Raw genomic sequence first — 27,433 nt, 5'->3', positions numbered from 1 at the left:
ATGTTACCGACCCGTATTTTTAAACTACCATAGATACAAGTTACAATTATCTTAAATTAAAAGAAGACAATTTACTTTTTTGTTGTTTTACCTACCAGTTTGGCATCATAATTAAAAGAAAATATTTGGTTGAGAAAAAAACACTCACATATTGTTTTATCATAGTACTTTTATGATTTATATTTGAATAAACTGTGTATAAAATAAAAATGTTTTTTTTAATTTAAAAATAACCTGCAAATATTCACAACGTTTGGTCATTGTTTTGTGTTAGAATTAAACTTCTGGCCGCAGTCATTACGTCCTCCGCAGCTAAAGGAACAACGAAATACTGCAATATTCTGGTGATGACTGAGGACGGGAGGATACAGTGGACTCAAGCAGTTTTTGAAGCTGATGTTTGGACACATGTTGGTTTAAAAATAAATTAAATTAGTTACGACTTTGTCAAGAGTCATGTGGTCTGTAAATTCTGCAACACCAGAGTCAAGTACTCGACAATACTACAAATATATCCTTGTTCCTACAGTATCGCAATTTATCGTATTGATGCCCCTGTATCGTGATACATATCATGTTTCTTGCCGATACTATCACGATATCACAACATTGTGATACGTTTTCGATATTCTACACAGATACCTGCATAATACTATTTTATTGATCTATTTTTATGTATATTTATTTATTTATTTTATGTTCATTTGAAGGAAAAGCTCAATCGAATATTTGGTTAAAGATATATTTTCTATTTCTTCTTGACCCATATGTTAGTTTCAGTCCAAAAGAAAAGAAAGAGTTGTTTTTTTTCGTGAAAAGGAGTTTAAAGGCCAATAGTTTGTGTCTCATTAAAATAAATCTTTATGTGATTCTCACCCTGATCCGAGGAGTCGGTGTCAGTGTCTCCCCTCTGCCTCTGACCCCGCATGACCTTTGCTCTCGGCTTGCTGGCACCAGAAGAATCTCTCGAGGGGGCGACGCCTTCCTTCTTACGCCCGTCGTGCATCTGTCCCGTCCAGCTCTCCTGAGGACCACTGTCCACGCTGGCTGCTGAGAAGAGTTCACTGGCGTCAACCCCGGAACCATCTCCTCGGCCCGGAGTGTTTGCTTCTCTACCTGTGTCGCTCTGTCCACTGGACTCTCGTCTGCTCTCCACTTTGGCCGATCGCTGAGCTTTGTGTCCATTCTTGGGGTTTGGGGGTGAAGCCTCCTTCTCCCTGCAGTCCAGACCCTTCTTGCTCTGGTTCTTCTGCTTCAGCTGCACGTCGCTGCTCAGTTTGGAGCCGAGGTCGCCGTGAAGACCACTTTTCCTGCAGCTCTTGATCTGCAACATGATTTTTTTTTTTTTAAAGAATGTATTTTTAGTCCCTAAGCTTTACAGCTCTTCTTAAACCTTGTGTTATCTTGGGGTCAAGTTGACCCAGAGGCCTGAAAACAAATGTTTTTGTGGTATCCCTTGTGTTGTCTCTGGGTCAAGATGAATGACCTTCACCACTACATATGTATTTATGGAAGCCCGGGATTTCGGGGCACCTTGACCCTGAGTTAACACAAGGGTAAATGAAAAGAAAACACACTTATTTGGGGGGAAAACTGCTTTTGATGTAAATTTCACACAGAATGCTTTAAATTATTTTTGGTTCAATTAAAATTATCATAAAGATGAGCAAAACCATTAAAACACACTTTAAATTTCACATACAATGTGAGAATAAACAAAACAATTTAAAGGTATCAGACCATTTTTGTCCACATTTGTTAGTTCAGTATTATGTAACTGAACTAACTAAATTTTGACTAAACAATATTTTCCTACAGCCTAAAACAGGCTCCAATGCGACTAAAATACTGAATAAACATGTTAATATTCATGTTTGGACTAGAATAATATTTTTATGAATAAAAGTTATTAAAATCTCATAACATGACAACACAAAAACTATAATAAAAATACTATAATATTAGAACTAGTTTACTTTTTTTTTTTTTTAAAGATTAGTGTTCTATTAAGTTAAAAAGTCAAACTTGTAAAATGAAAGAATGGTTTTAAATAGACTTAGATTTGAATATAAATCGAAATAACTCTGATAATGATTTTCAACAAGATCATGAAAATCCTGAGATAAAGGACAACAATGTTAACATTTTTACATTTTATTATTATATCTAATATTTTTATCCAATATTATCAACCTCAATTTAGAATAATTTCATAACTTTCACGTACAGACTATAAAACAGAGAAAGTTTAAATTCACAAACACAAACTAAACTTTTGTAAAACACACTAACAATAATAATAAAGTCGTTAGCAACTTCAATGCTAACTAGCCTGTAGCTAAACCTGCTGGTTTGCCTCTGACCTGTGAGCTGCTGAGCCGCTCCAGACCTCGACTGGACAGCTTCTTCTTCCGCCTCTGGTTGTCTCCGAGTTCATCCGAGGTCACCAGCGACCTGTGGACGCACAAGAGGTCGTCCGGTCAGTCGCGCACCTGACGAAGTGCTTTGATGGTCGATCAAAAACAGGCGCCGAGCGCATGTTGACAGCGTTTTATCTGATGTGTGCAGCCGCCAGGAAAAAAAAAAAGCAGAAACACATGAAAGCGCTGGTATTCAGATGTTCGCCTTTGTTTTCAGTAAATATCACTGCTCTCCAGTTCACACCGTCTACGCCATCCTGCACGATTCCCTTCGAAATTTCCCTCTGGACGTCTGCCCGGAATCCAAAACAGCGTTCCCAAACGAAAGATTAACTTCTTGGGTGAAGTGCATGAAGAACACTTTCATAATCCGCTGCATTTTGTCGTTTATTTAACAAGATATTGAAAACCGTGGCGTCTCGCAAAATGACAAACATTCCAACGCGATGCTTGTGTGTTCAGGACTAATTAAACAGAATCGATTAGCGTAGATCGCAGATCCTTGTCTTTGGTTCCCAACGCTGCCTTTGCCCCGGAAATCAAAGCCACAGCGCGAAGCCACAAAAGACCGCGGGCGCTAGCTCCCGGAAAACAACACGAAAAAAAACTAATTACGAGCGCAGAGGATTGTTGCACACTGAACACATCAGCTGGTCGTGAAGGCATTACGATAACAAACACGACATGATGCTATCAATTCATCATTTTGAATTTTACTCTACATTTTATTAAGCTAATACGAATCATGCTTAGAATAGAATAGAAGCTAATAGAATCTAGCTTAGCAAACCCAGCTAAAATAGTTAGCGAACAGACAAAATGATACTTCTTTTACATAAGAAATTAAAATTGTCCATTTGAATTTTACTCTTCATTTTGTTAAGCTAATACAAATCATGGGCTAATGCTAGCTTAGCAAACCTAGCTAAAACAGTTAGCTAACAGACAGAATCATACTTCTTTTCCATGAGACAAAATTAAATCGTCCTTTTGAATTGTACTCTAGATTTTGTTAAGCTAATAAGAATCATGGGCTAATGCTAGCTTAGCTAACCTAGCTAAAATAGTTAGCAAACTGATAGAATTTTACTTGTTTTCCATAAGACAAAATTAAATTGTCTTTTTGAACTTTACTGTAGATTTTGTTGAGCTAATATGAATCGTTGGATAATGCTAGTGTAACTTACATAGCTATGAAAGTTAGCGCATTAGCACATAAGTATACTTTGTTTTTGTTGGCCTATGTCTAGAAAACCGGAATGAAGTACAAAATCAATTGACATCTTTTTGAATTTTACTTCTACATTTTGTTAAGCTAATACAAATCACGGGCTAATGCTAGCTTAGCAGACCTAGCTAAAATAGTTAGCGAACAGACAGAACTATACTTCTTTTTTTCTGGCTTGCATATAGAAATAATGAAATTAAACTATCTTTTTTAATTTCACTCTAGATTTTGTTGAGCTAATATGAATCGAGGGCTATAATGCTAGCTTTGCTTAAAATGACTTCCAATCTTCCGGCAACAATGATGAAGAATCCTGGCAAAACATCTGGACTCAAGAAGGTCAAATTTTAACACCTAAAAAAAATAAATCCTAATTCACACGAACAAGCCCTGCAGGGGTCGGGGCCCCGTGACCCTCAGATATGGAATGTCATTGTCACCAAGAATCAGCTGCGGCGCTATGATCCACACTGGCATGGCGAGAGGAGGAAGAGGAGGAGGAGGAAGAGGAGGAAGAGGAGGAAGAGGAGGAAGAGGAGGAAGTGGAGGAAGGGGACGAAGAGCGGAGGTGACATGGAAGAGGGACAGATGGCAGTGGGTTCTGTGGCACGTTGCCCGAATCACTGGGGGGAGGTCGTGAGGGGTCGGGGGGGGGGGGGGGGTATGGGGATTCAGTACTGGAGGCTAAACCCGAGCCGGACCTCCAAATCCAAACCCCCAAACAGGAAACGAACGCATGTGTCATCACATGGTTTGTCCAGTAGGGCCTGCTCAGACTCCATTGTTTACTTCCCAGCAGGCACTGGGGCTCTGAACCTCCCCCCTTGTTTAGTCTCCGCTAGCCCCCTCGAAAACAACATAAAAAGAACAAGTAAGACTCGAGTGCAGAGCTGAGGATTGTTGAACAATACTCGCATCGGCTGGTCGTGAACGCACCATGTGAACAAAGACGCTTTAAATTGAATTATCTTATTTTAATTGTTAATCTAGTGTTGAGCTAACATAAGTAAGTAAGTAAGTAATATTTATTTATATAGCGCTTTTCGAGACCAGGGTCACAAAGCGCTTTAACAATCAAAACAATACTCAAAACAGTACATACTTTAAAGATCAAGATAATACCGAGAACAACACAGGAGTTCGAGAAATTCAAGGAAAAGCCTGAACAAATAGAAACGTCTTAAGATGTTTCTTAAAGGAGTCAGTAGACTCCATCAAGCGCAAAGAGAGAGGAAGATTGTTCCAAAGCTTAGGAGCAACAGCCTGAAAAGATTTCTCTCCTCTGGTCCTGAACCGTGTGAGTGGAACCATAAGTAGATTCTGATCCACAGACCTCAGAGACCGAGCTGGGGTGTAAGGCTGGATCAGATCAGTGATGTAAGGAGGAGCCTGACCATGAATAGCTCTGAACGCACCATGTGAACAAAGACGCTTTAAATTGAATTATCTTATTTTAATTGTTAATCTAGTGTTGAGCTAACATGTATCGTAAGCTAATGCTAGCTTAGCCAACCAAGCTAGCGCTGAGATATACTTTGTTTATCTGGCCGGCTTTTTTTTTTTTTTTAAGGACAGGAAATTAATTTAAATTATTACTATTTTATGTTTTAAGTTTCATTATAATATTAAAAAAAAAAAAAAAAGTTAAATATATGATTTTTTTTTAAATACATTTTCAGATTTTTTTTGCTGTGTATACGTTATACAATAGAGTGAAATCAAATATAATAACATGAAATAAGGGACATTCAAGTTAAAGGTATTCCTGTTTTGTTAATAATAAATCTGATTTTGATCCCATAATTTATTTTAAAAAAAGGAAAAAAATGTAGATTCTAAAGCATTAATAATAGTAATAGCAATTATTATTATTAAGTACACAGTAGAATGACTAAAATTATTTAAAATATATATGTGTTAATCCTTTTTGTTTTTAAAAATCAAGACTACTTTTGATGGTCATATATGAATAAGAACATATTAAGGGGCTGCAAGATAAAACTTATTTGATTATTATTATTATTGATATTTTGATCCATGTTCTTTATCTTTATCTTTAGACTTAGATTGTATCATCTTGTTATTTCTCTTTATTTCTCTTTGTTCTTTATTTTTTATGAAAAAATGCTGTATTTGCTGTGGCTATTGGAAAAAAACAATTTTTCAATCAATAAAGTTTTACCTTACCTTACCTTATTTTAGTGAATGCTAACATAATTTTTGCTGAGGCAGCAGAAAAAAAAGATCAAAGGTCATGTGAAATATATGTATAAAAAGTAAATCCACCATCTTGAAATTTAAGTGTAGGTGACACTTCACTCCACTCTTCCTAAAATGACAGCTGGGGTCACGGCGCGACGAACTGGTGAAAAGAATATCGAGCGCGTTCACGTTCCCGGCGAGGGCGGCGGCGGCCATCGCTCCGTCACGCCGACCCCCGCCGACCTCTGCGGCCCGTGGTGGCAGCCGAGTGTCACATTCCTGCTGCTGGGACAGATTACGGGAGAATTCACAGTCCTCTAATTACATCCTTCGCTTGTCATCCCCTATTCAGTGACCACCCCCCCTCCCCAACCCCGCTACACCCCCTTACTCCGCACCCCCTTCCCTCCCCCGCCACACATAGTCCAACTAAGCCGCGGGAGCACGACAGTCATGCCACTGAGGTTTTACAACTAGATGAGTTGACACCTCCGAGGGCTTCTTTGGTGTCGGCGTGTGTCGAGTAAACACAGACGTCCTGAGCGTCTACGGAACTTTTTTTTCCTTCTATTTTTATGTTGGACACATTTGTCCGTCCGTAGGCGGAAGATAAAAGCAGGTTTAAAAAACAAATAAATGAATTAAAGCGACAAAATTTTCTTATTTTTTTTACCTTAAGCTAACAAGCTAATCGCCCACTAGCATATCTTCCAGATTAAATACATGGATTGATAAGAATAAGAGTAAAAGTTTACAAGCTAACCTCATGTAACAAAAATCATGTTTTTTACTTAAGATAATGAAAACAGTCCTCTGTTGCTTTTGTTGAGTCTGGTTCTGCTCGAGGTTTCTGCCTTATAAAAAAGGGATCTTCTGAGTTCTCTTCTCTGATATAGTGTTACTTAAACAACAAAGCGTCTTTATATAACTTTAACAAATTAAAGTAGTTCTTTAAATAAAAAGTAATTAAAATTCAATTCTTTTTTACGGTTTTTCTTCACCTGCGTGGGTTTACTCCGGGTACTCCTCACACAGTCCCAAGACTAGTGATGTTCTAGTAAAGCTTCATGAAGCAGTGTCATTATCTTCAGAGTCCACTAGATGGCGGTCTCTCCACTATTTTCCTTTGTTTTGAACAACTTTTCTAATGAAACATCACATCGTTTTTTAAACTGATGTCGCCACCTACTGACCTCTTAACCACATGACACTGCTTCATGAAGCTTCATCAGAACATCACTAGCAAAAACATACTGAGGTTATTAGAAAATTTCTAAGGTGTATGTGGCTGCATCAATGGTTGTGTGTCAGGGTGCCTCCTGCCCTAGGTAGCTGGGTTATGCTACAATACCATTTCCTATCAGTAGCAGGAAATTAATAAACAAATAAAGATTAACAAAAGGTAGATATCTTAAATCGTTTGGCACAAATACTTTTATATTTAATGCTGTTTTTGTTTTAATACCTCTGCCAAGGAGGTTTTTTGCTGCGGCATAAGTCAAAATACTGTTTTAATCAAAGTTTTAGGGTTGGTTACTGACGCGGGTCTGGACATTTTATGAGCTACAGAAAAAAGGAAACTTTTTATGTAATTTTTGTGACAAAACGTGTGGTACACCCAACTACGAACTATCAAAAAAATGCCAGCTTGTGTCCGGGTTAAGATCTGACAGTTTCGAGGCACAATTCCTGATCAAGAAAGTAGTTTTGAGTAACAGTGAAACAAAAAAGATATTGAATCATTGAAGTAGTACTATTGATTTATGTTGTGTTTTTCCTACACTCATGTTTAATGAGATCCTCGGGGGAGGTATGTGCTGTCCCAGTGCTTTTCCCGGTGATCGATAAATGCATCTGCATCTCGTCCACTGGAGTTCGGACTCTTACTTGACTTTCCTCTGGCCCTCCGACGACGACACCGGAGTACTCAGGGTGGGCTTCCTCTTCCTCGGCCGCCCGGGCCCCCGTCTAGCCGGGCTTCGAGGCGTTTCCTCTTTTCTGCGTGGACATTAAAAAAAAAAACAGATCAACACTGGGACGCTCATCACCAGGTTTCATCCGTGGCCAGGATGCTTTGAAAAAAAAAAAAAAAAAGCACTCACTGATGATCGTGTTTCCTCTGCAGCTTGGCCAACTCCCTCTGCTTCTCTTTGTAGCGGCGCTGTATGTCGGCCAGCTTCACCCTCATGGCCAGCTCCGGACCCTCCATAGTTTCCATGCCTCCTTTGGCGGGACACACCTGAAGCACCATCACGCGTCAGCAGACGTCAAATCTTACCACCTAGCATCAGGTTGGCGTCTCACCGGTTCGTTGCGAGGGGTCCAGCTGCATTTCCGGCGTAGATTCAGGGTTTTGCGAGGCGGGTTCCGATGACCCAGACCTGACCCGGTGTCGTCCAGCGACCCGGACTCCAGCGCCCGCGCCGTCGCCAGGGTCGCCAGACTCTGGAGGCCGAACATCAGCTTGTCCTCCTCTGTGAGAGAAGATTCAAAATGAAAACATAGTGGCGTAAAAAATGTGGGACCTTAAGTAAGTAAGTAAGTAATTTTTATTTGTATAGTGCTTTTCCAGACCAGGGTCACAAAGCGCTTAAACAATCAAAACAATATTCAATAAAATATATACTTTAAAGGTCAAGATAAAACTGAGAACACAACAGGAGTTCCAGAAAATCAAGGAAAAGCCTGAAAAAATAAAAACGTCTTAAGCATAAACTGATTGAATAAACTCTTTTAAAAAGTATTATTATATAATATTATGATTTATTATGGCAGGGGTTGGCAGTTAGATTTCTATTGGGGTCACATTATAGGGGCCATCAAGGCAAAAGAAAGAAGGGAAGAATAGAATGATATAGAATATGATGGGAAAACTCAACATTAAAAATAATATGTACATAAAATAATATGTTATTTTGTTGCATATATACAAAAAAATCGAACACAAATGATGAAGTGTAAATAAAATAAAATAAATAATAATAAATAAAGCTAAAAAATAAAAGTTATTGTGTAATATTTCACTTACAGATATGATATAAAGATACTATATTTTCCAAAAACAATCCCCCAAAAAAAACAAATGAAAGAAAGACAAGAAAAGTTAAAAAAAACAAAAAAACATCGGAAACATTTAATACTTGATCTTTAACCAAATGAATACAGTTTGAGGGCTGCATGTGGCCCTCGGGCCATACATTCTCATACATACTAGTTTGCATTAAGTGATAAATCGAGGTTCGGGGGCCAATTGCAGTCTGCAAATGTATTCATACGTGCACCACATAATTGAAATACATTTAGTTAAATAAAAACACAGTATTAGCAAAAAAAGTTAAAAATAAGAGGAGGAGTGCTATACAGTATGCTAACGTTAGCATTTTGGATATAAACAGAACAATATCCTACTTCCTGTTTTGAGTAGGGTTGTGTTTCGGAAATAATCTGGCGATACGATACGTATCACGACACAGGAGCAACTATACGATATATTGCGATACTGTAGGATATATTTGTAGTATTGTCGAGTACTTGACGTGTTGCAGAATTTACAGACCACATGACTCTTGACGAAGTCGTAACTGCTTTCACTTGTTTCGAAACCAAAATATGTCCAAACATCAGCTTTAAAAGCTGCTGGAGTCCACTGTATCCTCTCGTCCTCAGTCATCACCAGGATTTTTTTTTTAAGAACCCTGCAGTTAAGCGAGTAGAAATGTTCTTCTGGCTCAAATCATTTTAAAGTAACTCTCAATGTGTTGAATGGCATCCTGTTAGCGATAGATTTACATGTTTTTCTTCGTCAACGGACTTTTGGACCCTTGTGTGGTTTATCTTAAAAAAAAACAACTTAAGGTACAAACGAGGAACTCAACAAGTCCTAAAGCAACCGCGAGATACTGCTAAGAAAGCGGAGCTCGCAGACAGAAGAGCGACAAAGTGTCACATCCTTACATGCGTTCATAAATAATAATCATCGCTCTTGTTTTGTTTCCCGCGATTGTGTCGCTTCCTGGAGCTGTCAACTATTTTGCATCCCGGCAACAAACATCACTGAATCAGTAATTCATCTTCTTTTCTTTTTTTTTGTATCAGACGCCTCTTCTGGGAGATTTTGGCGGTGAACGCCAAAAACATGAAATAAAGCCGCACGTGCATTTAAAGGCACTTTATAACAATGGGCTCTAATTAGCTTCACAACATTGTTGATCACACACTAACTTTGTTTACTGGTGTGTTTTTTAACATGTTTGCGTTGAACAAGAAGGATGGATGAGCGAAAGAGAGAAGGCTCCTCCTCCTCCTCCTCCTCCTCATCCCTCCAGAGGTCTTTGTATCACGAGCCATTTAGGAAACAAAAGCGTGTTTAGCGCCGCACAGAGTCGGAGGCTTCTCCAGGGAGATGTTAGAATCCACCTGAGGCGGGGAAGTTTCCTCGAGGAGGAAGCGAGGAGCAGCCGAGGGCCCTGGAGGGAGGCCGGGGCCGGGGTCTCGGTGGACGGAGAGATAAAAGGTGGACGAGTCCGTTTTATGTGGATTTTACACCGCGGTTTGAGAGATGAATGCTAACACTGGGCGAACATCTGGAGTTATTGTTTCAGTGCAGAGTTTCCTTCATTCAAAGCATTTTAAATAATGCAAACAGGAACTCTGTTACTTTAAATTCCTTTTTACTTACAACTGAGTGACTCAAATTCAAACAATAAATCCTCTTAAATGTCGCCATAATTTCGCCACGATACCATATCGATATTAAATAGAACTTTATAAATAAGGTTTATATATTTTTAAATTTCAAACTATGTATATATTTGTAGTTATTATGGTTTGTATTTCAATAAAGTGTTTAACATAAAATAATTCTGTTTTTAAATTTGCAATCAAAGTGCAAATATTCACAGGGTTTGTTCATTTTGGTGTTGCAATTACACTTCCGGCTGCTACCACAGTTGTTATGTCCGGCGCAGCTTAAGGAACAATGAAATCCTGTAAGATCCTGGCAAAGACTAAGGACGAGAGGATACAGTCGACTCCAGCAGCTTTGAGAGCTGATTTTTGGACATATTATGGTTTGAAAACAAATGAACACAGTTACGACTTCGTCAAGAGTCCTGTGGTCTGTAAATTCTGCAACACCAGAGTCAAGTACTCGACAATACTACAAATATATCCTTGTTACTAGAGTATCATGATATATCGTATCGTTGCCCCTGTATCGTGATATGATTCTTGCCAATACACAACCCTACTGAACGGGCCCTACTCAAACAGGAAGTGTGATATTGTTCTGTTTATATCCAAAATGCTAACGTTAGCATATAGCAGCTCTGTGAATTTAGATCTTATTTTTAAAGGTTTTCTAATAATGTGTTTTTCTTTAACTAAATTTCTTTACCATTATGCGTCATTTTTACTTAGAAAACAATTGCTAACGCATCTTAGAGCTTCTTAACCAAACAACAATGTCCATGACCCTGGCAAAGTACTAGTTAGGCATGTTTCTGATGGTGATCTAACAATTTTCTAACTAGTTCAACTTGTCATATAACCTGTTAAAGATCTTTGCTTTTTTACTCATCTGTCTTTTATTTATCCTTATTTGAGTGTTTTGACATGAAATTCTTTTTATATGAAATGGAATATCACACTATTTTATTTTATGGTATATTAACATGTTTATTTTATTTTATTTTAAATGCATGTTTTTTATCTTTAGAATCTTTTATTATATATGTTTCACATTTAGAATATTTTATAAAAAAAATGAAACAATATACAATCATATTAAGACTAAATCTTGTTTTAGAACGTCCTTTATATAATTTATTTTATATTAAATTCTTAATTTGCCTCATGTTTTGGCCCGGTGACCCCAGAGGAAATTACATTTCCCAACCCTGGTCTAAAAGTTTTTGGTCGCAGGGCAGCAGCTTGACTTCAGAGGCCCAGAGTTCTCTGTCAGAATCCTGCCCTCGTACAGCTTTAATATGCGTCGCCGTGGTTACGTCTCAATGCTTCATGACATCTCACCTTTCGTCTCCCCGACATCGTGCCTCAGCTGCTGTATCTCCAAATCCGCCAGCTCGCTCAGGAGCTCCATGCCCTGGTGGGGGTTGGGCGGGGAGGGCGTCACTGACGGCGCGCTGTGGGGGTACAGGGGGAACGGGGGAACATCTGTGCAGAAGGCCGCCGCGATCAGCAGCTCCAGGCTCCAGTAGCACGGCACCAGAGGTTTTCTCTCGGGCACGCCGGCCTGGCTCAGGCCGGACGAGGGGGGGAGGTGCGGCGACTCCACCGGGGCGTCGTCGGGGGTCATCTTGTTTCCGTGAGGCTCTGCGCCGGTCGGTTCCTCCCGTGGCGACGAGGGTCGTGTCTCCGGGGGCGCGGGGTCAAGCGGGATGACGACGGCGGCCAACGCCGGTTCCTGCTCGACCTTTTGGGCGAGCTCCACCTGGCTCTTCTCACCCGCCGCCTCATCCTCCTCCTCCTCCAGGGTGATGACAGACTCTGGCCTTTGAGGTGTTGAAAGGGACACCGGGCAGGAAGCGGCCTCGCACACGGGGCTGTCGGCAGGGGGGCAGACCAGCACCTCCTCTTCGGCGGCCCCCTGGTTCTGTACCGGCCCATAGCCGCTCACTTCCTCCTTCTGCTGCTCCAGGACGACGTCGTCCACGCTCTTCTCCGCTCTCTGCTCCGCATCCTGGGGTGAAAGGGTCTCCTGGAGGGGCCTGACCACGGCCTGGCAGTCCAGCTCCTCCTGTAGGCCCGGGACGGTCTGGGGAGCACGCTCGGCTGGTTCCACCTGGACCGCTTCCAGAGCGGCCGGCTCTGCCAACTGAACATCCTGTGAGGTGGTTCCACTCCTGTAGCCAATTGGAATCGTGGGATAGGTGTATTCCGGGGGCAGGTCTGGAGAGAAGGAGGGAAAAGAAAAGGTGTTGAAGCAAATCTGTTGCATTTTGATCTCCTGGCATTCTGAAAAAACAAACACGCTTTTATGACCATGTTTATTATGGACTATACCTTAAACCAACAGCAGGGGGAGACGATTTTAAGTGCATTTACCAATTTTTTTTTAATTTTTTTATTTGTTATTAATTGTTTAAATTAAACATTAATTCATTTTTTACTATACACGAAACATTGCCATCAACAAAATGTATCATTTATTTTGAAAGCTTAATGAATGTAACACATTTATAACTATATAGTAAGTAAGTAAGTAATATTTGTATAGCGCTTTTCTAGACCAGGGTCACAAGCCGCTTAAACAATCAAAACAATACCCAATAAAATATATACTTAAAAGGTCAAGACACATAAGACAAACACAGGAGGAACACAACGTGATTGGCTAAAGCATATTGTTTATTTTTAAATATATATATTGTTTTTTATCAGTGGAGATCATTTTGATTCAATTAAATGAATAAACTCTTTTTGGATATATGTTTATTTTCGTGTTACTTTGTGTTTAGGCGAGTTGACAAATCAAGCAGTTCCCAAACAGAAAGTTTGGAACAGGAAGTAGTGTTACATACAGCGTAAACATATAGCAATTTAAGTCGACATTGCGCAATGTGCGAAAGTAAATGTTCAATAAAAATGTTTTTCCTTATTTATTTTTATCGATAACTACAGATGATTACTACTTAAAAGTATATATTTTATTGAGTATTGTTTTGATTGTTTAAGCGATTGTGACCCTCGTCTGGAAAAGCGCTGATTCTTGTTCCTTCAATCAATGAAAACGGAAGTAGGTTACAAAATGTAACCGACACTTGAAAATTGAAGCAATTTAAGGTTGCATTGTATATTGTGCGTTATGCTGAATAGTTTCTCTCTTTTCTTTTGAAACATGAATTAATGTTTTTCAAGAGAGCACGATCGCTTCAAGCTACTTCCTGTGTGTTACGAGATAAAGCGTTCATCCAAACAGGAAGTAGGAAACAGATCGTAAACAACGCTTTAAAAGATTTTTCGATCGACACTATAAGTCATGATCAATGACTACGTGTTTAATTGACTTATTTACACACGATAACTCGTTTGTACATTTACATTTTAAGGTTAAAAATCTACATTTATCTTCAGGAAATAAACTTGAAAGTGTCTGCCGGGAATACGGCTGAACGCTCCGGGTCGTTCCGAGAGTCACTCCCTCGTTACCTTGAAGTTCATAAGGGCTTAAAAAACAGGAAAGGGAAGCAGGCGCAGACACTTCTGAGGCGGTGAAATGTGGGCTTGAAGTGCTCCTTCATTTTTATGAAAATAGTTGACTCTACTCCGGGAGCGACCGTTAGCGCGTCGGTAATGATGATGAAGAGACTGCGGGGTCGGTGGGCAGATGGGGGAGGACGGGGGGAGGAGGTTGAATTGAGGTGTCTCTCTGTGATTACCGAGGTAACAGTTGTGGAAAGCCCCCGCTCAGCCAGCAGCCAGCTTTGATCTGCTCAGTTAATCAGGGGGGCTTCAGCCAACAGAGCCACCCACCCGAATTAGCAGCCCACCAGCAGGCCGCTTATTGACAGTCAGTGAGATTTCTATCCGACGTAAAAAAATAAAAAAAATCCAGACTCGAGAATTACATTTTTCTCTTGATAGCGTCTGGAAATGTCTTGCCCCCTAATACAGACCTGGGCAAAGCTCAGCCCGGGGGTCCCCTGTGTCCCCCCTTCTTAGGCTAGCATGTAGAAGGGGTGTTAGATAATATCGATACAGTGATATTTCGCAACATTTTTTTTTTCGCAAACCGGTGTTGATAAAAAAAATAAAATACATTTAACTCCCACCCCCCCTTTTTTTCTGTTCCAAATATATAATTAAATATATATATTTTAAACCATAGTACTTTAATGGTTTATACTTAAATTATTAAAGTGAAGTAATTCGATTTATTGATTTAAAATTCACGTGCAAATTTAACAGCATTTGTTCATTTAAGTGTTGCAATTAAACTTCTGACCACTAGATGGCAGCAGTCATTACATCCACCCCAGCAAAAGGAGCGATGGAATCTTTCGAGAAGGACTGAGGATGAGAGGATACAGTCGACTCCAGCGGCTTTTTAAGCTGATGTTTGGACATATTTTGGTTTCAAAACAAATGAAAGCAGTAACGAATTTGTCAAGAGTCATGTGGTCTGTAAATTTTCAACACCAGGGTCAAGTACTCGACAATACTACACATATGTCCTTGTTACTACAGTATCACAAAATATCGTATCAATGTCCCAGTATCGTGATACGTATTGGCCAATAAATGCTTTAAAAAATATATAAATATTTTGCTTTTATTTTAAATACACTTATAATATCAAATAAAATAAACATCCATTTAAGAATAAAGAGTTTAAAGAAAGTCCTTTCATTATTTTATTAAAGATTTTATCCCTTCTTTTTCTTGGGCTTGACGGCCCCTTTAAAAGTATTTTATGTTGCCCCTGAGAATATGTAATTGCTCATCCCTGCTCTAATATCTCAAACTCCCTGATCAATTTATTAATAAACAGGAACTGTAAAAAACATATTAGCAATAAATTAAAGGATAACGTCAAGTCCCTCGAGCGCAATTCCCGTGAAGGAATGTTGAAAGACTTGAGAACTTGTGCAAGAGAAGTACTTCTAAATCGTGTTCCGCTTACCAGGCTCTAGGGATTCTGGGTAATCCTGCGGGGGCTGACCCTCCCCTCTCTTGTCCTGGGACTCGACCACTTTAGGTATCTGAGAGGTTGCAGGACTCATGGCGGGGGAGTGGGGAGCGGTGACCGCGGGGCTGGGAACGGGACACGGCGTCGAGGGGGTACTTTTGGGCAGGGGTCGCATGGAGGGGGACTGGCAGCAGGGGGAGAGGTGCGGGGGACAGGCCGCAGATGGGGAGGAGTTCCTCTGAGTCTGGTTGTAAGAGAAGGGCTTGGCTGGTTTGGACGTCCTGGGTTCCGGGACGAGTTCCTGAAGATCCACGGAGGACCCAGTCGACCTCTTCTGCATCTGTGACGAGTCAGTGGGAAGAATTAGTCGATGAAACCAGATGGATCTTTATACAAGTATATCAGTCAAAATATTGAATGGTTGAATTTCAAATGTTCAAACTACTTTTAAAAAAACTAATTTTTAACTATTTAATTAAATAACTTGTATATCGAGAGGTCGATTATTTTTTTTAACTATAATTGAATCAAAAAGTTTAATATTAGATATAAAAATGTGTAGCACTATTACACAATATTTTTATATTGAATTTAAGAGGCAACGAATTGAAAAAATATTGAATTTAGGACATTATTTTTGAGTCATTGCAGTAAGAATATCAAACTCTGTGTCCAAAATAAGGTTAATTCATTTTGAAGATATTCAAATGTTTGCACTTTTACACCATTATTTAAAATGTTTTTAATAATTGAATTTAAATGTAATTGAATTTAAAAGGCTACACATTAAAAAATATTTAGAAATTGTATTTTTGAATAATTGGAATAAGAATATCAAACTCTATGTGTATAAAATGTCTTCTTTTTTAAAAAATATTATAAAAAAAATAGTAGTACTAAAAGGCTACAAATGAAAATAATATGGAATTATTGTAATCTATTGTTTCTCTGCTGCGCAAATATGGCTATAGTGAATATAAAAGGCCACAAAATAAAAAATAAAAAAAGAGATAAGAAAATGTATTTTTAATCATTGGAATTTGAATATTATTACGTGTAAAAATTATAAATGTTTTAATATTAGATTTTTGATTCAATTAAAAAAACAAATTCAACCCTTAAATAAATTAAATAACTAATGAATGCATTTTTTTTTTAAATTTTATAAAAATAATAATTTAATTAAATAAAAATAGAAATTCAAAATTTCAAATGTTAAATTCAACCACATATTTAAAAAAAATAAAATAAATATATGTTTAGCTGCTGAGATGTTGACCTGTGTGTTGTGAGCAGCCTGATGCTGCATTTCTCTGTGTTGCTGCTGCTGTTGTTGCTGCTGTTGCTGCTGCTGCTGCTGCTGCTGCTGCTGATGATGTTGGGCTTGAGACGGTTGTTGCGTCTGGTGCGTCTGGTGCTGATGCTGCAGCTGCTGGTGCTGCTGGAGAGCGTACAGCTCCTGTTGCCGTAGAAACTGCGACCGCGAGTAAACAGCGGGATGCTGCATGTGAGAAGGTGGGCCTCGGGCGCCGTACACAGGGGGCCACAGCCCCTGCTGCTCCATCACATCTAATGAAGGTGAAGGAGGAAGAGGGTGATGAACGAGGCTCCGTCCAAACAAAAAACAAACACTTGGGAATCATGCGAGACACCACAAGAAAAACACCCTTGAATATAAAACTCTTCTGGAATAATGATCTTATTTGTTAAGTATTCATAAAAAAAAGAGATATATTTTGGACAGTGGGTGGACATCATAAAGTAAATCTCTTCCTTTTGGGTCCTCTGCACAGCAGGGATGAGGTCATTTCATTTGCTCCAGGGGTCACAGCTGCAGCACAATAATGTGATATTTATGGACATTGAGTTTTATTTTTCTGATGCTTATTGCATTGAATGCTGGTCCTGGAAGCTCAAGAAAAAGTAACTTATCTTTAACATAACAACGTGAGTATTTTATTGATTATTCTGTTGATAATTAAAAGGCATTGTTAAAGTTTATACACAATAAAAAACATTTACAAGAAGAAAGTGTAAGAAAATCTTGATTCACTAAAACATCGCACACAATACCGTAACGATATTCAACAGCACTGTATACAATTCTATACATTTTTATTTTAGTTATTTTATGGTTTATATTTAAAAAAAGGTGTGTGTAAAATAAGATAAGAATGGCGTGACTAAGGACGAGAGGATACAGTCTACATTAGCAGCTTTTAAAGCTAATGTTTGGACATATTTTGGTTTCAAAACAAAGCAGTTACGACTTCGTCAAGATGTCCGTAAATTCTTCAACACCAGAGTGAAGTACTCGACAATACTACAAATATATAATTTTTACTACACTATCGCAATAGATTGCATTAGTGTACCTGAATCGAGATACGTGTCGCCAAATTCTTGCCAATAAACCCTCCCAACACAATAGGTATAAAATAATTTCATAGGCCCCTTAAAGTGGCAAAGAAAGGTGGCTGTGGCCCTCAAGTCTTTAGTTTTACACATGTGCCCTAAAAAAAATATATTTTTTTCTTAAAATCAGGGGTACCTAAGTGGTGGCTGGCAGGGTGCGTGGAGGGCTCGCTGGGAAGGACCACCAACTGTCCAGACGGATCCTGAGGCAGAGGGAGGACCGGCTGTAGCGAGCCCGGCATGCCCGCCGAAAACCCAGGGGGGAGGTTCTGGTGAAGAGCTGTGTGGCCGATCCCTAACCCCGGAAACAAACATCAGGAATACGTCCATGGAATCCAAAAAAAATCGTTCATCTCTCACCGTATGAATGTCCCGCCATCCAGAGCGACGGGCTTCCGTTGCGAGGCATCCAATGGTGATGAGCGGAATGTGCGGCGGGATCTCCTAATTGGCCAGACTGGAGCGACGTCCCTCCCGGGACCATGAGGTGAGAAGTGAGGTCTCCGTGACAACTGTTAGACGGATGGATCCGGGCGAATTCCACTCTTTCTTTGTTATCCCTGCGACAGACGAGGCTTTCAATTAGAAGGAGTACTCAGGGGCGAAGAATTGAATTCTATACTTTAACCGAATCAGCAGGTTTTTTTTTATACCTGATGTATGCGTCTCGCTCTCTGTCTAAACAAGTGAGTCCCATCTGTTCTCCGCTCATCATCTTCCTCTCTTCCTCCATGACAGGATCCGATGGATACATGGTGTGCTGTTGTCCTGCGAGACAAACGTTAGCCAACTGTTAAGACGTATAATTGAATCACATATTATTAAGTGTTTCCTGCCACAGTAAAGTTTTCTGTTAAAGACTGATAAACAAGAAGTGTATTCTTAGGCCTATGGGGTTATCTGCGATGAGAAAGGAAGGTTGTTTTTTTTTCAAAAAACGCCCACATACTTTTTTTCTCTTCTGGTGATGTAATCGACACCGGAATACATTCTTCACGAGGACTTAATCCCAGGACCTGCACTTGTCTATTTAATGGCCTCCCCCCTCCCACTCAATAGTTAAGTGCTAAAAAGGCCACTCAGGCGGTGTGATCCCAAATAGTATACTAAACTGAACAAGGTTCGAGTACAGTGCCTGAATAATGATGAACTGCAGTTACCCTTGACAGAGGGGTGCACTCTGCCGTGCCGGCTTGTTGGATGACTTTCCGACGAACGGCAGGAAGGTTCCCTTTGTCTTGCAACAGCTACGGCGATTCCCACCGGTGGCTGCCGCACCTCGCTCTCCCCGTGACCCGCTTCTCCGATATCCCGGCTTCGACCGCCATAATCGGGGCGCTCACTGTCAATGGGTTGTCCCTTCCTAGAAGGGAGAGGCTGCTTGTTGCTCTGCAGTGCACAGCTCCCCCCGGCAGCACCTGACTTTAGGTTTCCTAATCCCCCAAATGGGGTTTTCTGGGAAAGCAGCAGAGGCTGCTGCTGGTTGCTGTACTTGAGTAAACTTTTCATTGCGCTGCCGTCCCCCTGAATTGGCGTCTGCGTCTCTGGTTGTTGCTGTTGATTGTGGGGGTGCGACGGCGTGGACTGGGGGGGAGGAAGATTCATTCCCTGTTGTTGCTGCTGGGGCTGCTGTCCAGTGGTTACTCCTAGCTCCATGTACGACTTCCTCTGGTCTTCCTCTACATGGGTTATATGATGATGAGGCCTCATGGTCCAGGGAGGCACAGGGGGCTGTTGGTGGTGCTGCCCGCTGTTGTTTAAATAATATGTAGACATGTCCATCTTTCGTTTCATCTCCCCTTGGTTCAGCTCAACTGGAGAAGGAGTTTCGGGTCCAGTTCGTCCGTGCTGCTGGTGCCTTATTCTTGCTACCTTTTGGCCATCTCTCTGTAAGCAGCTACCTCCGGGACCAATTGTGGAGCCGGTTCCATTATGTTGCCCCATGTTTTTGTTTCCATGCGGAGAGGAGTTGGGAGCTTGTGCTTGGTGGGAGCAGTCTTTGTAAGGAGAAGTGTTAACTGAATGTGGGACAGAGTGTCCGGTCTTTGGCCCTTGGGTCATCGTGGATCTGAAAATGTCCATGTCCACAACGTTGTTCACACACTCAGCGCTTCGAGATCGGACGACGTGATGCTGCTGGTGTGGTGGCGCCTGCTGCTGTGGATTTGGAGGGAGGTGCGAGGCCTGAAGGTGATGCTGGTGGGCTTGCATCCACTCCGCGGTCTTCTCAGCCTTTCTATATGCATGTTGCTGTTGCTGCTGTTGTTGTTGTTGCTTCCTCTGCCAGTTGCTGTGGTGCCCACCACCTCCAGTTTTTTCCAACACTTTATCTTTGACGTTACCACCACCTCCGCCGTTTACCCCCTGGCAGTCAGGGTTCCCAAGCTGGAATGTCCCACTTGATTTTTCCCCCAGGTCTGTTACCAACGGTACAAATGTAGGCCCTGTGACTTTTGGATCTCGACCAACATTATTTGGCCCTCTGTCATGCGACACTGGTTCAGCGAGTGGGGCCGAGGGGGGCGCACAGAAGAAGTCCGGGTGATGGTGTGTATGGTGGGAATGATGTGGGTGGTGTGGATGTCTAGGGTGTAGTTGGAGGCAGTGGAAGCCCCCTGGGTGAGGATGTGCATGGGGGTGTGCGTGAGAATGTGGATGGGGGTGTGCTCCTCCAGCTGCGGACCCCATCTGTAAAGGTGGGGGCACGGAGTAGGGCAGGGAGTGGTGAACGGAAGCCTGGTTCCTTTCGAGACAATCTGAATTTTGCTCACTGATTCTCATCTCTCCACTGACTCCCTCTTTGGTGCAACGATTATTACCATTGGACCCCATATGTCTCCCTTGACCGCTTACCACACCACCCATTGGTCCTAGGGGTGTTCCATCTCTTCCACAACTAGACATTGATGGTTTAGCTCCTGACGTAGCTCCTGTGTCACCGTTTTGCATCTTGCCGTTGTGTAAGCAGGCACTGAGGGGCTTCCCCATACTCTGAGAGTGTTCTTTACTGTACTCCATCGCCAGCGCAGCTTTGTGCCTCTCCAGGGTCTGACTGTTGACCTCCTCCAGGGGCAGTGGATGCGGTTGATAGTGTGGGTGCTGCTGATGAGGATGGGAATGATGGTGATGATGTGTGGGCTGAGGAGGCTGGTGGCCATGGTGATGTTGGTGCTGCCTCTCTTTCGCCTCCTGCTTGCTCGTCGTCCTCTCTTTGTCTTTGACGGGTACCCCTCCCCTCTCCACCGCTGCCTCTTTAAGACTCTTGTGTAGAACCGTCCCTGCCGCTGGGTCTCTGTCTCTGCTGCACGACCCCTGGGAGAGACCAGAGCCTGCCCGGGGCATTGAAGGCAGACTGTGATTGGCTGGAATGAGAGGCTGGGACGGGAGACTTCGGATATAGAAGTTTTCTATAAAGGAACACAGAATAAGTTAAAACAAGTCTTTTAGCGCCGTCTGCTTGGTGTGGTGCACACAATTCAATTTTGACTTGCCTTTTTGAGTGTCGTAGAAACGATGTTGCCCGTAGAGAACTCCACTGTTGGCATGGTGATCCAGGTGACCCATTGGAAGGAAAGTGTGCGCCAGACTCCCTGAGAATCGAGGATACCCCGCAGCAGCTGGCAAAAGAGAGGAACGGTAGATGCATCATTATTTTACAGTGAAAATACACAGAGAGACTTCGACGTTGTCATGATTCTTTTGGGGAAACAATGAAAATGTTGTGGTCGTTGGATTGTTATGATGAGCCCATTTATCGTGGCAACCTAATCATACGGTCCGGAAGAGTCTGATTTTAAGATGTGGCGACCAAAGAACAACCAGCTGTGGAAATGATTGAGACAGAAGAAAAACAGAAAATTAGAGCTCATCAAAACAAAAAGGAGCTGAACAGAAATCGGAATCTGAAATTTCCCCAAATATTTAAATGAAACTGTAGGTCAGAGGGCCAAATCTGGCCGGTCAAGTTATTTAGGTGGCCAAAGGATATGGTAGGGTTGAAAGGCGCTCTTTGCTAACAAAAGAGAGATCTCCCATGATGCACCTGTCACAATTAAATAGTTGTTGGAATATCAAGAGAATTAAAATTTGAAAAAAAGACACTAGCTTGTAATTCCTCGTCAAGAATTTCCTGTTAAAAGATTTGGGCTTAAACCGATTCTGAATTTACGAAGCATAACTTAAACGTCTAGTTTTATCATGTGATTTAATGGGTTAAACTGTCAAAACATTGTCTGGATATGAACCGGATAGCTTATAAAAACAGCCATTAATGCGTATACGTTGACATTTAAATCTAATTGGAACTGTCCAACTAAAATTGAGGTCGTAAATCATGTGTAAAATCAGGTTTCGGTGATAGTAGCTCAACAAATGCTCCAAGTCGCCGTTAAGAAATGTAACAACAAAGTTTCTGAACGTCACCGTCACTGTTTCAAGGCATGTACGTCCACGAAGTTGAACAAAAAAAACAAAACTATGCATCTCAGGTGGTGGGAAAACCAAGAAGGAGAAATGCTAACTTGTTTTCTTATCCGTCCATCAATGTGAAAAGATCAAGACAGCGAGACCTGAGACGCCTTTTTCCTGTCTGGGCACCTGTCTGACCCTCACTGACAAACAAGGCGGCGGGAGGAGGGAGAGATGGGAAAAACATGGCTGTGAAAGCCAAGCGGGCGAGGTGGGTATTTGTGCCGGTTAAAGTGAGACCTGATCCTGGAAATCCTGAGTGAAGGAGAGAAAGTGTGTAGCACACCTTGGCTTTCGTAGCAAGTGTTGAATGTCTCACTTCGGTTGGAAGAACAATGGGGTTTTGGTGCCGTGAGTCGACTCCGTAGGGACGGAGGTGTGTTGTGGTGGGTTTAATGACCCTCGTCTCGGAGCGGGGCTTGATCTCCTCCCGTTTTTAATTAATGGGACGCACACAGAGGGGGAAACAGACCGCCGGTTACATAGAAGGTGCCGATATCCAAGGAGGCCAAGGGGTGATAATTACACCTCAAACCCTTCTGCTTTTTTCACCATTTCTTCCCACATTCACAAGCCTCCCTATCTCCGTACATGCTGTCCCGGTTAATGGGCGTTTATGCCAATTCATCTCCAGAGGAGGGGGTCTTCTTTGTCTAAGACTCTGATATTTGGGAGGCAAAGCCTTTTGGCATTCTTAACCAAGTTTGGGGCTTTTTTTTTTTTCTGCAGCATGTTGTTTGCAGGCGTGACGATTGGCGGCGTAATCCCTTTTCACAGCTGGGTCTGGCTGTGCCCGATAATGCCAGCCTGCTCAGTTTCAGCATGTCCTCCACCGGGGTAGTAAGAGGGGGACTGCTGGGCACGACGGAGCCCATTCAGCCAATAATCTGCCGCGGACAACTGAAGCTGCTGCTGCTGCTTTCGCTGCCGAAAAACCTGCTGCAGGCGACGCAAGCAGGGTGTTAGTGAAGTCTGCTGACTGCTCACCAGCACTGCTCTCTTTTTCTCACACACACACACACACATGCGCAGACACACACCAAGTCAGCATCAAGGAGTTTTTCCTCAGACAGATTAGGGGCATCAGGGGTGCACCCGAAGACGGTCTCTGGAACGATCTTTGTCTCTCGAAGAGTGAAATTCAATCCTACTTTTCGGGTTTCATGAAGATAAAAACCAAGCTGGGACATCAGGACGTCGTCCAGTGACGTATGCAAGAGAGTAAAGAATAAGATGGCATGCATTACTCAAAAGAGAGTAGGGAGTAGGTTGCATGACACAAGAAGTTACATCGGTCGATCTCATTCTCAATCTTCCCCTCACTTGAGAACAAGAGCCTTAGATACTTGAGCTACTACCCTGTACCTTTGGAATGACCTCGCTGTTACCCAAATGTATTTGATCTTTGTTAACCGACACCTTTATTAGGTTTTGTAACATTGGTAGCATTCAGGAACTCACTACTTAACTATTATAGTAGTATTGAAGTATCTTTCAAAAGAGTTATGGATCCAGATGGTCGTCCATAACACCACAAAAAAAAAAATTGTCGGTCACTTCCCCCTATGGGAACAAGAACATTTTGTTGAAATATATTTATATTTTACTAACTAGTAGCATTCACGAACAATTTTTGTGTAGTGCGCATTGTTGGAGTGAGAAATATTTCCAAAGGTTCATGGATCCAGATGGTAATCCGGAATACCACAAAAACCTCAACAATCCAACAGATAAAAACAGATTTCTACAAAAAATGTGTAAAAATAGTTCCACAAGAAAAGAAATTACATTTTCAATTTGTGTTATTATGTCTTTAATTTTGATGGTGAGTGTTTATTTCTAGAAGAGGGCCATCAGAAATGATATCACAGGCCAAATGCCATCCGCAGGCCTTGGGTTTAAAACGCATCTATATAATATATAATGCACATCGATACATAAACATCTTAATTGGGGATTATTATTATGTACTTCTATACTGTGTTGCACATATTTATTGTTGTCTTGTAACGTTGTGTTTTTTGCACTAGTACCATATCTTGCTATATTGTTATAGTTTAACATTATTATGTTATTACAAGAATCAGAACCATTTATTGCCAGTGTTGCAAACACAACATAGGACTTGTTTGTGGTGTCAGTACAGAATAAAATAATGATATTATTATTATTATTATTATGATATTATTGTTGAGGTTTTTTTTGCATTGTTCGTTTAATCGTATATTTATTTATGTATAAAAAAAAAACAAAAAAAACAAAACAATGTGGGATGAAAAAAAGGATTATTTTTTGCATTTCTGAAAAGAACTGAAGATAAAAAATAAAAGTCAAAAATTCAAATCAATCATCTTCATCTGACACCGTTTCGAATCTTCGCCGACATATATGGAGGGATCTCTGGAGCGAGCGAGACCCCGAGAACAGGAAGAGTCGGCGCAGAGATGCTCTGTCAAGTTAAGCTAATTGAGAAAAAGTGAAAGAAGCATCAAGACACAGAGAGGGAGGAGAGGAGGAGCAGAGATGGAAAAAATGCTTGGCGGAGGAGGGGCAGGAGTGGTGGATCTCTTCAGGTTTGACTAATTGAAAGGAAGGGAGGCAAGCTGGAGAGAGAGAGAGAGAGAGAGAGAGAGAGAGAGAGAGAGAGAGAGAGAAGAGGAAGGGAGGGAACGTTTGTGAGCGAGGGAGAGAAGAGGGGGGTGGCATGCAGCTTAAATCCTACAAAAGGAAAAGCTCGCAAGTGCTTACAGACGGAAAGATGGACAAGAGAAGATAGGCTCGGAGAGGCGTATCAAACACAAGTGGATTAGACAGGTGTGTGTGTGTGTGTGTGTGTGTGTGTGTGTGTGTGTGTGTGTGTGTGTGTGTGTGTGTGTGTGCGTAAAGACACACTAGGAGGACTTTCATCTTTGTCTTTTGGCATCTTTGATTCACTCAGAGTCAGTGTCTTATGTGGAAATCCTACTGTACATGTTACTGATGACATCTGAAGACGGTTATTGTTAAGTGTTATTACACGACACTCTGTCAAAAATTTTACACTAATATAAAAAAAACAATTGGCGCTCACATTTACAACCAATTTTGCTGAAAGCACAAACGATGGTAGTGTTGAAGCTTCATAAAACAGTGTCATGTTGTTTAGAGGTCAGTAGGTGGCGCCATCAGTTTAAAAATGATGTGATGTTTGATTAGAACAGTTGTTCAAAACAAAGGAAAGTAGTCCAGAGACCGCCATCTAGTGGACTCTGAAAATAGTGACACTGCTTCATGAAGCTTCACAAGAATTTGACTCTAAAATAGTCTGTGAAGTCAGCAGAGGAGTAAGTTAGCCCTACTGTGCTTGCTACAATATTTTAAAACTCTCCGTGTTTATTCTTTTATTAATACTGACACTGATTTTCATATGGTTTATATCTCAATCTATTACGTTAATGTGCTTTTGTTTACGAGACATTTGAATACAAGAAAAGCCGTGTCGAAAGTCAAGAACCAGTTCTAGTGCTAGGCTAGGGGCATGCTAGCTAAGCTAAGCTAACTGATACTAAATTTGGAAAAAAATTGCATTTTTATTAAAAATATGAATTAAATAATTGACACCGTTACACATTTAAACAAATCTAGTAATTAAATGTAAAAAGAAAAAAAAGCTACTCCAGTGTTCACTGTTGTTATTGTCATTATTTGCATACATTAAACATAACAAGATGTCAATAAGAGTGTCAAAAACTGTAGTGATCATTTACACAACTTAAAAAAAAAAAACGTAATTATACGTAAAGACGTGTTAAATTCTGTCAATTTTACGAGTTGGTTATTTTAGCTACACATGCTGAGGCAACATATGTATATAGTATTAAAATATAAAAAGATGTCAATGAGGGTGTCAAAACAATGTTTTAAAACAATATATCTATTGATTAAATTGAATAAAATGTAAATAAGATTGTCAAAAACAGTACTAATAATGACCACTTGAAAATAAAAAACGTTTATATGAAAAGATTGTTAAATTCCAACAAACTTTATTACTTCATTATAACTTCATTAATTTTCTTCTAACAAGAATTATGTAGATATGCCAAAAATGTAATTCTCTTTATCTAAAATAAATAAACAAATCTATAGATGTTGCTTACTTTCCTAATTAACTTCATATTTCTGGGGAATATCGTCTGCGAAATGTAGGACAAATAATTAGCTAGTAATGACTAATGAGTGCGGGGGCGCCGGCGTCTGTCAATCAATCAGTGGAATTGTGATAACAAGTCAAGCGTCGTCACGTTGCCAGAACCATTCACTCGTTCACACTCCAGATGTTGTTTTTTCCTCCTCACGTCACATAAAATGCTCTTGAATCTTTATCATGCAACATCATTTAAGGTTTAAAAAAAAACTTATTTTGAAGTTGAAGGGATAATTGTTCCTCTTTGATTGCTTCAGATTAAAACAAAAGTTTTAAAAACGCGCTCAGTACTCGGGCATTTAAAAGGAAAATAATCATAAATGTTGATGCACACGTGCACGAGGGCCCCTCGCCGGGGCCGATGACGGGGGGGTTCTTTGCTGACACACGGAGAGGGGAGTCTGGGTAATTGTGCCGCTCTTTTTGATGACTTGCTTTTTATGCAAAACAGGGGGGAAAAAAAGAAGAAAATACAATATGCAATTATCGGGAGGAGGGAACAGCTGAATGTGGTTGATGAACAGTCTGGATTCAATCATGCTCTTAGTGCGTTATATGCAATTAAACTGCAATAGAGATAATGGCCTCCATTGCCGACTGAGTAATAATCCCCGTCATAATCACCTCTATTACTTTTATTAGGCCCGGCATTATTATCATCACTCATATTAATATTATTCCACTTCCCTGCACCGAGAAAATACCTCGGAGTGAGGCGCGGGAATCTTGATTCGATTGTGATTCTTGGAGCTTTTTTTTCGGGAGTCGTTAAAAAGAGCAGTTTTATGTATTAGAGACTTTGCAGTGGTGCAGCGGATGAGTCAAGCCCTGGTGGGCAAGACGGTGAGTTGAAGGGGGGGGGATGG

General features: G+C 40.9%; 1 protein-coding gene across 4 annotated transcripts in view; it reads right to left on the bottom strand.

The window, feature by feature from the left end:
• The window catches only part of bahcc1a (BAH domain and coiled-coil containing 1a), an 80,983-nt gene that overhangs the window by 9,881 nt on the left and 43,669 nt on the right, over positions 1 to 27,433 (bottom strand). For 3 of the 4 annotated variants that reach the window (XM_087810183.1, XM_087810185.1, XM_087810184.1), the window contains exons 4-17: positions 21,406 to 21,531; positions 19,075 to 21,321; positions 18,568 to 18,682; positions 18,275 to 18,474; positions 18,051 to 18,209; positions 16,779 to 17,068; positions 15,494 to 15,839; positions 11,881 to 12,759; positions 8,155 to 8,324; positions 7,953 to 8,089; positions 7,738 to 7,848; positions 2,364 to 2,454; positions 1,117 to 1,324; positions 877 to 1,050 (exon numbers count right to left, since the gene is read on the bottom strand). In XM_087810183.1, the coding sequence (XP_087666309.1) occupies positions 877 to 1,050; positions 1,117 to 1,324; positions 2,364 to 2,454; positions 7,738 to 7,848; positions 7,953 to 8,089; positions 8,155 to 8,324; positions 11,881 to 12,759; positions 15,494 to 15,839; positions 16,779 to 17,068; positions 18,051 to 18,209; positions 18,275 to 18,474; positions 18,568 to 18,682; positions 19,075 to 21,321; positions 21,406 to 21,531 (5,253 nt within the window). The remainder of the gene's footprint in view (positions 1 to 876; positions 1,051 to 1,116; positions 1,325 to 2,363; positions 2,455 to 7,737; positions 7,849 to 7,952; positions 8,090 to 8,154; positions 8,325 to 11,880; positions 12,760 to 15,493; positions 15,840 to 16,778; positions 17,069 to 18,050; positions 18,210 to 18,274; positions 18,475 to 18,567; positions 18,683 to 19,074; positions 21,322 to 21,405; positions 21,532 to 27,433) is intronic. The other variant, XM_087810186.1, reaches the window with a different exon arrangement.

Source organism: Callionymus lyra, chromosome 15 (assembly GCF_982586985.1).
Source record: "Callionymus lyra chromosome 15, fCalLyr1.hap1.1, whole genome shotgun sequence".
NCBI lineage: Eukaryota > Metazoa > Chordata > Actinopteri > Syngnathiformes > Callionymidae > Callionymus > Callionymus lyra.
The sequence above is the reverse complement of the archived record's forward strand: the minus strand, read 5'-3'. Positions and strand labels throughout refer to the sequence as shown.